This window comes from Streptopelia decaocto, assembly GCF_964273445.1.
Source record: "Streptopelia decaocto genome assembly, chromosome: 4".
NCBI lineage: Eukaryota > Metazoa > Chordata > Aves > Columbiformes > Columbidae > Streptopelia > Streptopelia decaocto.
In genome coordinates, this window is record NC_138658.1 from 6,348,067 (window position 1) to 6,364,525 (window position 16,459).

At 38.4% G+C, this 16,459-nt stretch overlaps 1 protein-coding gene across 1 annotated transcript; it reads right to left on the reverse strand.

Moving 5' to 3' along the window:
- Positions 1–501: 501 nt before the first annotated feature.
- INTS12 (integrator complex subunit 12) lies at positions 502–16,459 on the reverse strand. Its single transcript, XM_082051160.1, has 7 exons — positions 16,322–16,459; positions 10,032–10,195; positions 7,900–8,052; positions 7,178–7,365; positions 4,537–4,696; positions 3,059–3,217; positions 502–1,463 (listed from the first exon to the last, which is right to left on the reverse strand). The coding sequence occupies exons 2-7, from the start codon at positions 10,185–10,187 to the stop codon at positions 882–884; spliced, it is 1,398 nt and encodes a 465-aa protein (XP_081907286.1). The 5' UTR covers positions 10,188–10,195; positions 16,322–16,459; the 3' UTR covers positions 502–881.

Here is a 16,459-nt window from a genome sequence, read left to right on the forward strand (position 1 = left end):
GTTTCAGGTATGCCAGAAAGGAAGCTAACTTACTGACACCTTGGACAATTCCTTTCCTTTTCTTCTGTTTCTCCCTCTCTCACATCAAAGCAACACAGTTCAATCGGACTGTGCTTTTAAGTAAATATATACTGCCTACCACTTATTTTCCATTCATATTCAACAGGACAATATTAAGGTCCTTTACAGATTAAGAAAGCTTGAAAATCCTGTTGTGGCTCTCTTCTGCTCATTTTACAGGTTAGGGGCTATTTATCTTTTGCCAATGCTCTTTTTTCCTCAGAGAATTACAACACCATCATCGCCACCACAAGCCATGAAGTTTCTCGCTGTATAAAAACAAAATAGGCCACTTAAAACTCTCACTTTAAATAGAATATGTTGTTTAACAGTTAATTTGGGATAACTTCATTAATTCTGTACACCACAGACAACACTCAACAGGTGAAGCATTCTAAGTACTGGAAAATGGGGTGAAAGAAAAGCAGCAATGATTTCCCAGAGTAATAATACCTTTATTAATAACATTTAAGAATGACAGTTTCCATAAGTTCAATTTATTAAATGTCCACATAAATCTGTTGTGTTTTTTTTTTTTTTTAGACTCTAAAATACCCAACTTTTACAATTTCAACTTTCAGTGCTTCGAGCTGAAAATCAGAAGCATATAATAGTGAATTCCTCCAACATATTCAATTAATAGATTTGTCAAGTCAGAAGGAATACTAGGCTCATCAAAGTTTGACCTCCTGTATAACATAGGTTTTGGCTTCCCTGGTTTAACTACCATTTCAGTCCAGTAACTAGGGAATTTTCTTTAAGAAAAAGACCAATGCTGCTATTTAACAGAACACAACCAAGACATTTAGCAAGCAGCCATACTACTTCTTGAGTTTCTTTTGAGCAGCCTTCTTCTTGACCATTTGTAACCTTTTCATAGCATTGAGCTGAGATTCCTGAGAAGTCGGGCCTTTCAGGGAGGTCGACTGATTCCCAGTATCTGCCACAGTTTTGCTCGCGCTGCCCCCACTGTTACCCGCGGTCCCAGTGCTGCCGTTCCCACCGCTCACCTGGCTGCTGGTGCTCGGCGCCGCACTGCTGGGGCTGGGAAGACCTGCTTTGCTGACATTGTCGCTGCTCACTGACCGGCTAAGAGTGGGTTTCCCCAGTGTCAGAGGTGGAGGAGGTTTTGGCTGAACAGGGCTTGTGCTGTTGTTGGCAGATGCTATTTTTGACCCTAGTCCTGGTTTGGAAGTTGCCAACCCCGACAAGCCGACAGGTTTCTGGTTATTTGAAGAAGCTGCAGGTTTCCCACTGGTGCTCTGTGCTGTTGATCCCATTTTGGCAGTCGATGGGTTGGCAGAGGAGGTTTTGGCTGCAAAAGCAGCCCATCCTGTAAGGCCACTGGTTGCTGAAGAGGAAACACTTGTACTGGCTGAGTTCCCAGACACTGCTGCTGAGGTCTAAAAGTAAATACAGCATTCTTATTTGGTAGCATCTACTTGTGTAACACATTGCAGCAGGAATACATTGAGCCTCTGTTTCAGTTATTTTCCCAGGAACACCCAGTGGGCAATATTTAATCACTAGTCACTACAGTTAAAAGTATTAACAAGAAAAGGAAAGGATGCCAGGTGCAGACACCTTTTAATTTCCCAGTCACATAAAACCAGGGTTACCTTTTATCCCTTTTTTCTATAGAGCTAATAGGCTAACATATGGCATTGCAAACCCCTGTAAACTCTAAAAGTTGGTTTAACTGTAGTAACTACAAAAAGCCCAAATTTGTGAAGTATAAAAACAGAAGGCAACCCACCACCTTTATTGTTTACTGTCATCACTTGGTGTCACTTCTTAACAAGATGACAGATGTTCAGACAAAAATCAGACCCGAAGCAATCAGGTATTGCATTTATTGCAGTGTTTTGGTTAAAGTGGGTGCATCTAAACTTTACCCTATCCTTCCCTTCCCTTTCCCCCTCTTGGTTCCTAGCAGCCTGTACCACAGAAAATTAAAGTCACTGACTTCTTTCCTTTATTTTTCCCTTTCTGGCAGTGCAAAAGACAAACGTCCCACAAACATAGTTTTCTTTGCCTGCAAAGTGCTACACATTAACTTCAGTTCCCACACCTCAAACCCCATTCATCCCAAGTTTCAGCTGAGGATAACACACACATGAAATTATTAAAAGAGTTACATCAAACATCAGAGTCAAAACAGAAATTAAAATTCTCTATTCAAGTAATACCCTTTCCATATATATCCAGACTGCTTCTAAACAGTAAAGATGATTGATGAAATCAGGCATCACATTTACAACCCGCTAGGCATATAGGAATAAATAGCTTTTTTCACCTCAGCAGAGTTAAGTGTAAATGCTTGAGCAATAGCCATCATATAATATTACTCATGAAGGTTTGCATCCAGACAGAAAAATGGCAAGCATAACTTTGAGTACATGAAAAATTACTTTGACTCCGAGTTACAGATGTGCTTTCCTAGGTTAGGGTCATGCTTTGTAGACTAAGTTATTTATTATGCTGCTTCTGGTTTACCACCTTTGACAAACTGGTGACAATATTTATTAAATAATTTTGAGAATCAGCAACATGAAGTAACATATATGAGAAGGAGAAACCTCTCACAGAGTCAGCTAGAGCTTCCCTATTACTGTGGGGAGAAGCCTTCTAACTACCAAAACACGTATATGTTAACTTGACCACAGAGAACAAATCGTATAATCTATACAATTATGAGGATTTCTACCTGTATAAAATACCATTTAAAAAAATCCCTACAGTAAATTCTATTCTCTCCTTTGTAATAAAAACATAGTGAAGAGCTGGATGCTTTAGGGACTCAGCTGAACTGAGATTTTACTTCCCATTCCTTTAGTGTTAATGCAAACCCACTATGCTATAGTACTACTGAGGACACACATTATAGCAGACTATTTTCATTCATGGTTCTTGTAAGAAAAGATTGGTCTAATTGAAAAAATTATTATCTATGCAGCAAAATATAAACTCTTACTTTGGAAAATTTAAGCTACTTTACCTTGACCTCTGTTGTCCTCTTAAATGCTAGAAAAGTTGTTGGTGGGTTCTCAGGTTTTAACTTAATTTCTGGCTTCTTGACCAATGGATCCTTCGCAGCTGGTGCAACTGAAACAACTGCAGGAGCTGGTTTTTGAGGTGGTTTTTGTGTCTTCTGAGCCTGTGTAAGTGGTAGAAAAGAATGCCCCAAACTAGTTAAAACATTGACTGCCCTGACTGTCAACTTGAGCATTATCAGATTGCAGTCTAGCCTTTACAATTTCAAGCTGAACAATGCCTGAGAAATAAGGTAACAGGGGATGTGGAGGTAGTGCTGAGTATGGTACTATGGACAGAGTCCAGCCAAAAAGCATATTGAACAAGACTTGCTATTTCAGCGTGGATAGAGCAGCAGTATTAACACTTAGGGAACAGGAAAGCACTGGGCCTTCACAGAAATAAGGCAAAGACAGGTGAATTGGAGGAAGACAGGGCTATAATCCAGCAGTACTGGGATGCAGGCTGCAGGAGTCTGCTAAGTAGTGGCAGATAACATGGTAGAATTTATGTCGAAACAAAAAAAAGGAAAGGGCATATTGAAGGGAAACGTTGAATGGCTGCAGTGGCTACCCTGTGCAATAACTGACCTCAAGCAAACACTCCTCTGAGTTCAAGGCCTGATGATCATCAGAATAATCATGTACTTCAGTCAGTGAAGATAACTCCTAGGCCAGGATCTTACATTGCCTTCTTTTCTTGTTTCTTAGTAGAGCCATTTCAACAGATAACAATTTGCTAAGTTATCATAGAACAGTTCCAAAACAGAACACATTTTCTGCTGCATAAAAGGGTTTGATTTTAAAATGTCAGAACTAAAGTCGTGCAAATTAATCATTAGTGTTTCATGCACCCAAAGGTGCTTTCTTATTCTGAGGTTTGTTTCTCACAATGAGATGAGTGGGATCCTGTGGGATCAGAAATAATTAGTCTGTTTAGTCAAGAAATTAACACGCAGATCAATGAAAATAAAGGGATTTTTTTTTCTGGAATATGCTACTATCAGCTTATTGTCAAGTCTGAGAATGCTCAGCACTTCAGATTTGGACTGAAATTTGCAGTCTGTTCTTACAGGAAAACAACCACTCATGTCCAAAGTTGAAAAGAAAACTAAAACTGCAGGGCTATTTGGTAGACACATACTAAAACTTAATCACCTGAAATAAGTTTTCAACTGCTGCCTACCAAGTAGAAAATAATCCAATTTTATTATTTTTCACTCAATTTACGTTTTTTAAAAAGTATCGTTTAAACAGCACATTACGGAGTACTCTTTGAGATGCTGCATTAAAAAACACAGCTGTAGCAAGAAAAGCACTGCTGAGAAAAATTGTTCTCCAACATGCTTCCAAAGATTTCTGCAACCTATGAAATAATCTACATATTAGAAATAGCCTGCTGGATTCAAATAGTGCTCATATAAGACAAAAAACTGACTCCTACCATTCTCTTCATCTGCCTGGTACAGCGGGCACAATACCATACAAGTCGAGGATCATTCACTTCCTTGTCTGTCACTTGAGGTTTATGGCAATCCTGGTGGTAGAGATTATGGCACTCCTGACACTCCACTAGCTGATTCCCAGAAATAACTGTCATTTGCCTGCAGAGCAAACAGTTAAGAACAGATTAGGGGAGAAAGCACTTAAAGGATTATCCAATTGTTGCAAATTTTGTGAGGCTTAAGATAAAAACTAAAAATATTTTTGCTTTCACATATATTTTCTACCTGTGTCAAATGAATGTCTGCCTTTTCTTCCTGTATGAGTTCTTTCTAACAGATATTTTAGAAATTTTGTATTTTTTTAAAGGCAAGTTATCTCAAGAAAATCTAAAATCTCTGTATTTTTAAATGTGTATACGACACTTCTGATTGCCCTGTTTGATTCTTGTATTAGAAATTTAAAGACTCACCTGCTTTGCTTTACCAGGGTATTTTATAGATACTTCACTGTATACCAAATTACAACTTCCTCATTATATTAGCATATAAAAGCCTAGTCTACATTTGAATAATTTTGCTGTAAGATATAGAGCAATTCAGTTCAAGAACAAACAATTTCTCAATAACAAGCCTGTAAGAGCGCTTTCTGCTACAGGATCTAAAAGCATCATCATCCAAGCCGTATACTACTAAAAGATGTTTTATTAGCCATTCTTTTGGGCCCTACTACACAACCAGACACTTGGAATTTGAGCTAATACCAGAATCATGGCCAGACGAAATAGAAAGGATTAACTGTGCAGTACTACCTTGAAGCAAACATGTAAGTTGGTGATGAGGACTTAATTTTGTGTGGGCCTCTGGTAGAAGTAATCACGCTGTATAAATGACAAATTAGCGATATACACGACTGGGAGTATGTCTGTGAATTAGCCAAATACCATTTTCCTAATGATTTCTTATTTCAGATGACAAATCAGGCTATTTAATTGCTAAGCTGCTTTTGCTCATATCCCCAAGGAACAGGTACCCAGGTAACCATGGAAACTCTATTTGTAGATGGGTGGGGAAAGGTAATAACTTATTTCTTTATATAACAGGAAAATGAAGTCTGTAGATATTGTCCATATGGATGCTAGGACATTTTCTAATAAAGATTTCTCTTCTACATGGGCTATTTAAAAACAGAGGGAGAAACCCTTCTGAAATTCCAGGACCCATTATTTTAGACGCAGGATATTTCAAAAGCTGTTTTGTTTGTTTCTTATTCCTAAATAAACTGGGTCAGAACAAAGCAGTGATGTTTCAACCCCCTGTCTCAAGGGAGGAGACTCACCCTATTTTAAAAGGACGAAGAACAATCCCAAATTGATTAAAAAAACCACAAACTCTTAATGCCCAGAAACAAGTTAAACCAGACTTATATTTAAATTATATGACAACCAAGAAACAAACACAATGACTTCTTAACCTTCAGAAAACAAAAAAGTACTCTTAAACACTAAATTATTCTTTCAAAATCACACTTTTTAGAAGACTTTTTTCCCCAGAGTTTTCATCTGCAAACTGCACATGATTTTTCTTCTTCATATAACTGAGAAGCTTTATAACCAGTGAGTCTTGTTTTTCTAAGATCTGCAGCTATTGGAGACGGTGAAGTTATTTTAATACTCCTTCTCTCCTTAAGCCTAACTTGATATAAAAGAACAAGAAAAACATAATAGGCATCAATGTTCAATACTCCTAATCACTGTAAAAATACATTTGACACTTAGCAAATCTTGAAGAAACATTTAATGTCTCTAGTTCTTAAATCCATAAAAAAGGAACAGTTAATATTCAAATGCAGTTTTTTGCATTTGTGAACCCACAGCTGGGTTCTTATTGTTAATATGGCTTCTTAAGTAATATAAATATAAAACTTTTGGCTATGAACACCCCCTGAACAGGACAGGGAAAGATGTACAACTGGGAGAGCCAAACTGCTCCTTTTGGCAGCAGTTGGGACTTACAAGGACAGAAATCATGTGTGAAACCACATCCTGATTGGAGTGATTTGATGCCTTTGAAAGCATATTTTAACTTCTGTTAACACTAAATGTATTGTTAGCAAAATGTTACTAAGACCAAATTTTTGAGCCCTTAGTGAAAAGGAAAAAGAACCTGTCTTGACTGCAAGACACATTTACGCTGTTAACTGGAAAAATAGGCTCATGTGTAAACTAATGTCAAACGATTACAAAAAGAGGATCAACACACATAAATCTCAAAATAATGCCACTAAAAAATGTTTCCACTATAGAACCAGTTTTCTTTTTTGTAAATGCTTGTCATTAGCTATTAATATTTTAGCTTGTTTCCCAGTAATTCAAAATCAGTATTTGTCATGACAGGTTTTTGTATCTTGTCTAGTTTTTTATTTGTCATTTGACCCTTCCTGAAGAAAAGTTGGTTTTCTCATTAAAGGTTCAATTTTCAAGAAGCAATTCTTATTCATGAAGGATGCTTACAGGTATTACTATTTCTTTATGTGCTTAAGTGATTTCCAAGATAAAAACTACAGGAAGCATTAACTCAATAGGTACACAGAAAAAAAAAGAAAGGTAACTACACAATTGCAGTGAAGCAATGTTGACTTACCTGCAAACAACACACGCTAATCCCATTTCCATAGCAAAGTCATCAGCACTGGTTTCCTCAAAGCTAGATAAATCAGGCATGGATAGATCCTTGCTTGTCTGAACCGTAATAGGAGATGAACGAGCCTCTTGCTTCTCTAGTCTGGGCTTCTTTGGTGCATCGGCTCCTTCAGTGCTATCCCCTTTGATCTATTACACACATACACACAGAGAATGTGAAATTGCAAAAAGCTAGTGGATATTATTAAACTGAGAAAATGACTGGAACAATTAGATTAAGTAGCATAAGAAGGTGTACTTTACACAGAACAAACACAACAAATTTTCTTCAAAACATTTATGAACTAGAAGCTCAAGTTCACTTTTTGTACTTAGCATCAAAATCCTTGAAAAAGCTTGGGAATCCCGCATTTCAGTTTGCTACGTTTTTGTAACCTCCTGTTATCAGGATATTTAAAATATAGGATCACAGAGTGGTTTGGGTTGGAAAAGACCTTTAAAGGTCATCTAGTCCAATCCCTCTGCAATGACCAGGGAAAACATTCACAGAATAATTATAGCAAGACTTTCGCTGGATTGCCAAAATGGCAACGTGGTTGGATAATGCAGCTCACAGGCTGCATGAGATGAGTTGACCCACACAAGTTAAAAGGAGACCTTTTATCTAAAACATCTTCAAGTTTATTAACCAAGTTATTTCATTAGAGAACAAAAATTACTTACTTTCTCAGCAGGTCTCTTTTCTGTTTCTTTTTTCACCTTTTCTGATGCAGTGGGCTTGCCATTGCTGTTGCCAGAAGGCAAACTAGAAGCAGCTTTAGCCTCTTGCTTATTGGAAATAGGTTTGGTAACAGATACTTTTGGTTGCTCTACTTCCTAAAAATAGACACAAAAATTGAAGGCAAACCCCACACTTGAGTTACTTACTAGTTTACAATTAGTTAGGTAATAGGTTAGGCAAACAAAATGTCATACAGCATTGATCACCTATACATACACTTAAAAAAAATAATTTCTAAAATATTTTCACACCACATTGACAAATTAGCATGTTTAAGCTGCAGTCAATTATTAAGACTTTCCCTTATCACTCACCTTCCAGAAGAAAAGGTGCTCTTTTTCCAAATACAGATGCTCTTTGGAACATTAATTAAAAAAGATAACTTTTCTGCTTTTAAAACTCAAAGAGGTAATGAACACAAATTTTCAGATAGTTCTGAGAACAAAATTCAATATAAGATGAAAACATAAGTTGACACTTACATCACTAGATATCAATACTTCATTCCCTCATTGAGAAAACTATTGATCTCTGCTTAATCTCAGTCTATACTCACCTATCAGATTAATAACATTTAGATCTCAACAGAAATCAGTAGCTCTTATTAATGATGTGTTAGTGTCAGCAATGGATAATAAACAAGTGAGTCTGTAAATGAGTGATTAATCACAGCAGTGTGCATTAGGAAGGTACTGCCCCTCAGCCTGGTAAGAATGGGCAATTCTCTGCTGAATGCTGGGTCGGGTCTTGAGCCCTGAGCTTTAGATCTCCCAAGTTTCCTTATCTCCTCATCTGCCTGACTGTGGTAATCCTGTGCTCCTTACTCTGTTCTTGGATTTTACGGAAAATCACAAATTAATCCTGTTTTCTGAGAATGCAAGGAAAGGAATTATTGTACTTTTTTCCACTACTGAGCAGCAAAGTCCAGCTGATACTGGAGGCACACTGAAAAGAAGGGAACAAAAGATTTCCTCCTCTGGCCTGAGCCTCAGTCTCACTGAGGGCAGGTGACTGCCAGCCAAACTGTTTACTAGAATTGGCTTCTCAAGCCTCTTTGTACTATTATTTAGCTTCCTGCTTCCTCTTTAAACTATAAACCAATGCTTCTTTGAGCTCTGACATAGAGTGCTCCTGAGAGTTTTGAGACCTGTGTTAGAGGGAGCTACAGTTTAGGTTTAAGGGAGTTAACAATTTGAACAGAAAGGTCACTAAAAACATTACTCACACAGTAGCAGTAATAGTGCCTTTTAGTTATTTGGAAACACATACACATACAAATTAGGTATTACTAATGTGTCAGCGTACGGACCATCATTAGAACACACCAGGCTGACTTCTAGGCATCCTAGGAGAGAACACCACCTCATTATCCATATGGCAATATATAACACTATAAGGATGTCTCTGCTTGATTATTTCTGTGTACTAATCTCCAATTCAAATATTCTCTCTAGCAGGTGTTTCAGCAGTTTTCAGAAGATGAAAAAAAAATATGTTTATCTATTGGATGGTGATGGTTTCCGCCTGCAAATCATTTCTGCTTTAAACCATTTGGTGTTTTTCATTCTTGTATGAATTCACCAACAGAACTTCAAGAAGAGAGATCCAGCTTTACAAGTAAATATCTTGTTTTGTTTGATATTTATCTGTGGCAAAAATAATGTGCACTTTAAAGGCCTTTTTGCTCTGATTGTAACTGGAGAAATCCGTAATTTTGGGTTTGTCTTAGATAACATGTATGATAGCTTACTAAGAAAAATGCCCAAACCAATACAAAAGTGAATACAAAAAGTACTATTACAAAGTCATGACACTTGCAATATAGTATTGAATATCTCTTTTACAGGTCTTGGCACATCACCATAATAAAGAGATTTTCTTTTTCCATTAACTTCAATTAACCGGATTATGTTGCATAAAAGAAGAACTATGAATATGGACATTCCATAATTCCTTATACTTTTTCCTCAATTTCTGATTCTCTTTTAACTTTTCAGCTCTAAAAGATGAATAAGGAATACCAGGAGATTTAAAAAGCCATAAAAAAATGACCCATGCTCTTTAACACCAATACCTTCTGAGATGGACGATAGCTTGAGTCAGTTCCTCTGGCCAAAGACTCATCAAGAAGTGCTTTCAGCTTTTCAGCAGAGTCCTTACTCTTTGAATGCAAGAAGCCAAGGGCTTTCAAAAAAATGGGATCAAGCTCCAAGTTCACTGTAGCAGCCATAGTGTTATCTTTGGAGGTAAAAAAAACAATTAAAACTATATTAATGTGGAATGTAACTCAAACAGCATGTGGCTAACTATCTCACAGAAGGTGTTTGTTTTTTTTTGTAAAATGAAATTACATTAAGTCACAGCAAGGATAGTATGTGAATTAATTATCATCATTAGAAGATGACTGATTGTGAACTTCAGAGCTGTAGAACTGGAATGTGGCTCTACATCTGAAATGCTGTCAAATCTGCTCTTTGGCATATCTGATGTTCAAAACCTAAGCTAACCATGCTTACATAAATGGAACAAATAATCCATATTCTTGATATTCCATACATACAGAATCTTGAAAAGTATGCCAAATAAGTAAAACTTCAGGAAAAGCAATTAATACCCTTCTTCTTAACATTATTTGCACATACAGTGATTTCTATCTCATTGGTAATTTAAGAATAACAAAGAAAAACTGTTATTGTAGAAAAATTAACTTTTGAAACTTTGAAAAGAACAGCCCTTTGTAACATACAATTTAAGAAATATAAACCATCTAGTATACAACTTTATATATATATATATATATATCTCAAAAACCTGAAAAAAAATGTTGTCCGTTTTTAAATTTAGCTGAAACCATGAGAAAATTTATAACTCAGATTGTGATTTATCTAAGTTTCCTTGTGATAGCCTAGGTTTTCATGTCAAGTAATGACTATCCAGAACTCTAAGAGGCCATAGTGAGGAAAAGGGTAGAATAAGTTTAAAAAAGGTCTGTTTCACAGCAATACAATCCTGCACCTCGAAGCCTTCTCTGTTAATTTCTTTAACAAAAGCTCTAAGAAATCGCATTTACATCAGAAGTTGTCCCTACAAAGATAGATATCTGCCTAGCCTGGACAGTGATTAAAAAGTAATAATTTAAGAAATAACATAGAAAGGGAAGTTTCCTGCTCTTTTCCAAAATGGATGAGAAGTAGTATTCATAATAATCCCTTCAAATCTCATTTGAAACACATCAGGACTTTTTTTTTTTTTTAATACAGCAATCTAGAAGACATTCTTGAAAGGGCTTTTATCAGTTCTGCTCAAAAGCACTGCCTGGACAGCTTTTACAGCTGGCACTTTCAGGGCTTTGTCTGATTAATTCCTTTTGATATTCAACAAGGTGAACTTTTACCTCTCTGGCCAAAACACCAGCAGTGGCAGCCTGCTCCCTCAACACTTGCCTAGAAGTCTCCAGGAACCTTTATCTCATGCTGAGCTGTCACGAGACACCAGAGAATTGCTCAACTAAGATCATCAAGGAGTTTGACATACAGTAGACTTCATAGGGATTTTTATCAATGGACCCAGCAGAGAGTTAAGAATCCTCTTAAAGAGCCTCTTCCTTAATCTTTGCTACTTGTCAAATCATTTTCTGGTGGCCACAGAACTTCTGCTAGTAAGTACCACACATCAGTTACTCTACTTTTTCACTGATCAAGCAGAGACTGTGGTGCAAGCCCCATCCAGCCAACTCAGACTCTCAGGTTTACAGAAAGTGAATTTAATGTATGTGGAAGGCACATACCCTCTTTTCTTTTATGCATCTATCCCTGATAAATTTTCAGGCTGTTTCTGAGTTCTGTGGGTAGGCTGTCTCTTCTATTTCTTTGTTCTGTGAATATGCCTTTCCAAGCTCCAGTACCATTTAATCTTAAATTAGGCCTCTGCTAAACCCGCTGTTGAATGAAAACAGCAGAATTAAACCACCAATTTCAAAAATTTGGAGGGATTTCTTGCTATAACAATCCTTCAGGTTATTTTCTGCGGCTTCTTTTAGGAACATATACTTGTGTACATAAGGAATGGGTAGCCTCAACAGTCATTAGCAACCAACTCAGGATGTCTGTAGTATTTAGAGAACAAATGTAAGCATACTAACTCCATTTTCATCTTTCTGAAGGTAACACTTTCCAGATTTACAACTAGTTCTATGTTTTTTAAAGATATCCATTGTAAAGGAACTGTTAAAATCCAAATTTCAAAATGGTTCTCTGTACTTACTTTTTTTATTTGTATATGAAATTGCAGCAATTTTTTCTCTGTTCTCAAGAATAAATTAGTTTCACAGCCTACTGCAGTTATAACTAACATATCACAGGAAATTTTTCATGAGAAGGGAGAGAACTGGGCTTATTAAACAATTCAAGTATGCTCAGTTTGGGCAAATATTGTCTTAAAAATAGCATAATCTAAAAAAAGTAGATTGATAAATATGCTCTCCTTACTGGACCACAATAACACAACTATCAAACAGGCTAATACCAATAAATGGCCTGGTCCAAAAAGCACATTATTGCTTTTGGTAGTGGACTTTTCCAGATGTTTACAGATCAGAACAGTGGTTTGATACTTATTATATAAACCTAAGACCCAATTACATTCATTCATGTTTTCATTCTGGTGTTCTGGTTCATTCATGCTCTTCTGGTGGTGAAGTTGGCATATAACAACTTGATAGCCTTGGAGCAACAATAGTGCAGTGGTTTAATGATGATGCCATAGGTTATTCTGCACAAGAGCACTCCTTGACTTCCTTGTTGAAGGGGAATATTTGTATGCAAAATAATTCAAATGTTGTTTAGGAAAAACAAATAGGAAAAAAGTGAGCATGACACCATCATTTTATGTAGCTGTTTATAATGCAGCTGTGAGATGAGAGGGCTGTGTTATAAACCTTGAACCCAGTGCAGAACTGGTTTTACACAAAGCAATAACTGAAAGGAGCACACACAGGAACTCAAGTGCAGCCTCTGGCAACTCAGCACTAACCCATTAGCCCAGCCCGGAAAGTACCTTTCTCGACTTATGTCTCTTTTTGACACCTCTTCACTCTTGTGTAAGAACTGCTTGATGATAGGTAGACAGGACCAAATATGAGGCAACAAAACTCTCTGAAGTACATAAGATGATATTAAAAATCCTATAGCTGGTAATCATCGAGTAACCTCCAATGTGGACTACTCTGAGTGGCTTAAATCCCTGTTGGGGAAAAAAAAACCCACCTTAATTAGTGGATTGTCTTAAAATGCCTAAGAATGTGGGTATCTTTTTGAGTCTCTTTCTTGAGCATACTATTGTCTTCTGACACATACATACAAACTTAATTGAGCACTTTACAGAATACATGGTCTTCTAGTTTAATAGACTTAATAATGATTTCCTGGGTGTCAGAGGCCTTTTCATTTATTTGTCAGCAATTATTTTGCATGCCTATTAATGTATTATCTTATTCATCATTAGTTTCATTTAAATGGATTTACTTACATTAGATTTTCAGGTATGACCATATTTTAATCAACCTGTTTTTGAACTCCTGTTTCTATTATCTTCTGAGACAGGTGTAAAACTGAAGATATTTTTCCAAGAAACTGCACATTTAATTTATAATGCAATGCTATTATCAAACCCATTCTTTATAAACTCAGCAATACTTGTATTTTTTACTGACACCAATGACTAAAAGGACTTTCAGTCACATATCCTTTTCAGCTATCTTCAACATCTTCAGCAGTTAACTTAAACCCCAGTAATGTGAATCAGTAGCACAAAATTCCTTCCAATGCACTGCACTGTGTTCATTAACAACTAATAATTACACAACTATAGTATCAATTCACCTTTTTTCCCCCCTTTGGATTCCTCTGTAGCTCAAGATTTTATCTCTTCTTGACTAATCTAATAACAGTGATAGTGGCAGATTTTGCTTATTTAACAATGCCTTTTCCAGATCACTTTCAGATTTATGGTAATTCTTGATATAGTAGATTAAGGAAAATCTTAAAAGTAGGAAAAACTGAACTTCAATTTTCAGCTTTTGTTTTATTATCTTAATGAGGACTTGACTCATGACAACAAAATTTCTTAGTTATCTCCCATGAGGGACATTTCAAAATTCACACACTTAAGTAGTCTGGACAAATGTATTAACTGGAACAATTTTATTAATCAGTTGTGTTGCCACAAACATCAGTTTGATAAAAAAAATTTATTCAAATAAATGAGATAATCACATCTACGCAATTGAGATTCGCTAAACCATGCTACCACCAAGTGCCAATATTCTGCAAAAACAGACCTGAAGATGGTGTTCAAACAGATGTCACTGTTCACTGGTTTAAGTCACTAGTAAAGTGATTATATCTCCATTACTGTTTTCACCTTTCCCTAATTTAATGCCTACTGAAATTTATCAGGTTTACAAATTCCCTAGATATCATCCTCCTGGTGATTTCTCGGTGGAAGAACCAAACTTCATTGAAAAGTGAATTTCTGAATTAGCTACAGCAAAGCCACGACCTGATCCTTTCAATCATATTTTCCACAAATTTCTCCCTGATGAAGAAAAAGCCTCACATCTGAAACTCGCTCTTTAAAACTAAAACGCTTAAAAAAAAAAACTCCACCATCTTTTAATCTAAAAATATTCTATACAGTGGTTGAAACTTACATATCCTGTATTGCACATACATCACCTCTATTTGCTGGGTTTGTTTCTTCTGAATTTCTATACCCACCTGCAGGCAAGTGCTGACTCATTCTGGAGCTCCACCTGGTGCCGGTCCCTATTGCAAGGGAGAAGCGGAACTCTCCGCCTCATTATAGCACCAAAAACTGGGTTTGAGTCCCATCTGGGTCGCCAGAAAATGATACCGAAAAGTCAGCAAAAAGACTCTTTAACACTGTGTTGAAAGTGTCAAAAAGCAGCATTCTATTACAGTGCGCCGCTTGGAGGATTGCTCCTCTAATCTAGCGTGTGCGTGATTCTTGGTATTTATTACATACACCTATTGCACATTCATTTGTCCCTACCACTTAGTTAATGCTGTAAACATAAATTATTTCCATAACCCCGCCCTTCACCAGTAGTCCATCTTTGGTATTCAAGAGTCTTCATCGGGGTCTCCACAGACTGGTGTCCCCCCAGTGTTGGCTTCTTGGCCTAACTTCTTGAGCATGCATGTTGTCATTTTGTGCTGCTACCCAGCAAAAGCCATGTAGCTCTTCCTTCATTTAGCAGAATATTCTGCTTCCCCAGCTTGCAAGCCAAGGACATCCCAGTTTGCCTCATGCGCAGTCTCTACAGAGCTCTTGTTTCTCTGTTGGGTTTCTTTCACATTATGCCTGGTCTTGCTACATTAGATCTAGGGGTTTTTTTTTGTTCCTGTTATCACCCCCGCCTCATTACAGCACCAAAACTAAGTCTCTTAAAGAATCACAGAATGTTAGGGATTGGAAAGGACCTCAAAAGCTCATCCAGTGCAATCCCCCCATGGAGCAGGAACACCCAGATGAGGTTACACAGGAAAGTGTCCAGGCGGGTTGGAATGTCTCCAGAGAAGGAGACTCCACAACCTCCCTGGGCAGCCTGGGCCAGGCTCTGCCACCCTCACTGAGAAGAAGTTTCTTCTCATATTTAAGTGGAACCTTTTGTGTTCCAGTTTGAACCCATTGCCCCTTGTCCTATCATTGGTTGTCACCGAGAAGAGCCTGGCTCCATCCTCAGGACACTCACCCTTCATATATTTGTAAACATGAATGAGGTCACCCCTCAGTCTCCTCCAAGCTCCAGAGCCCCAGCTCCCTCAGCCTTTCCTCACACGGGAGATGCTCCACTCCCTTCAGCATCTTTGTTGCCCTGCGCTGGACTCTCTCCAGCAGTTCCCTGTTCTTCTGGAACTGAGGGGCCCAGAACTGGACACAATATTCCAGATGCGGTCTCAGCAGGGCAGAGTAGAAGGGAAGGAGAACCTCTCTCGACTCTCTCTCACACCGGAGCCCAGCACCAGGACCCGGCGCCTCCCGCCCTGGGCAACTCCAGACGGCCCAACGCCCTCAGCTGCGAACCGCCCGCCGGACACGCTGCCCCTCAGCAGCTGCTCCCGCCCCGGCAGCGCCCGGAACGGCTCCAGGGACCCTCCCGGCCGATTTCCTCAAGACCAGGAGGCTCCCTCCCTTTAGACATCTGCAGGAGGGACCGCAACACCCACAGGGCCAACGCAGCCCCCTCCCCGCGCCACAGGGAGACACAGCGCTCGCCCCAGGACTGGGGGAAACAGCTCCCCTCTTCCTCAGCCCCCGCGCAAACACCCACTGTGCTCTTACCGGAGAGGAGGAAGGTGCACGGGGACAGCCACAGCCACCTCCAGCCTCCCCGCCCGGAGCCGGGTCCGCCGCCGCACCGGTTCCCCCGCGCAACCGAAGCCCGGAGGAGGCGGTTCCGGGCAGGCGCTGTTGGCGGGG

Coding starts and splice junctions, on each gene's coding strand:
- INTS12 (XM_082051160.1), bottom strand. CDS start 10,187: ATGGCTGCTACAGTGAACTTGGAGCTTGATCCCATTTTTTTGAAAGCC. Junction 3,218..4,536: donor CCAGGCAGATGAAGAGAATG/GTAGGAGTCAGT, acceptor CCACTTACACAG/GCTCAGAAGACACAAAAACC. Junction 1,464..3,058: donor AGAGGACAACAGAGGTCAAG/GTAAAGTAGCTT, acceptor ATTTACTTTTAG/ACCTCAGCAGCAGTGTCTGG.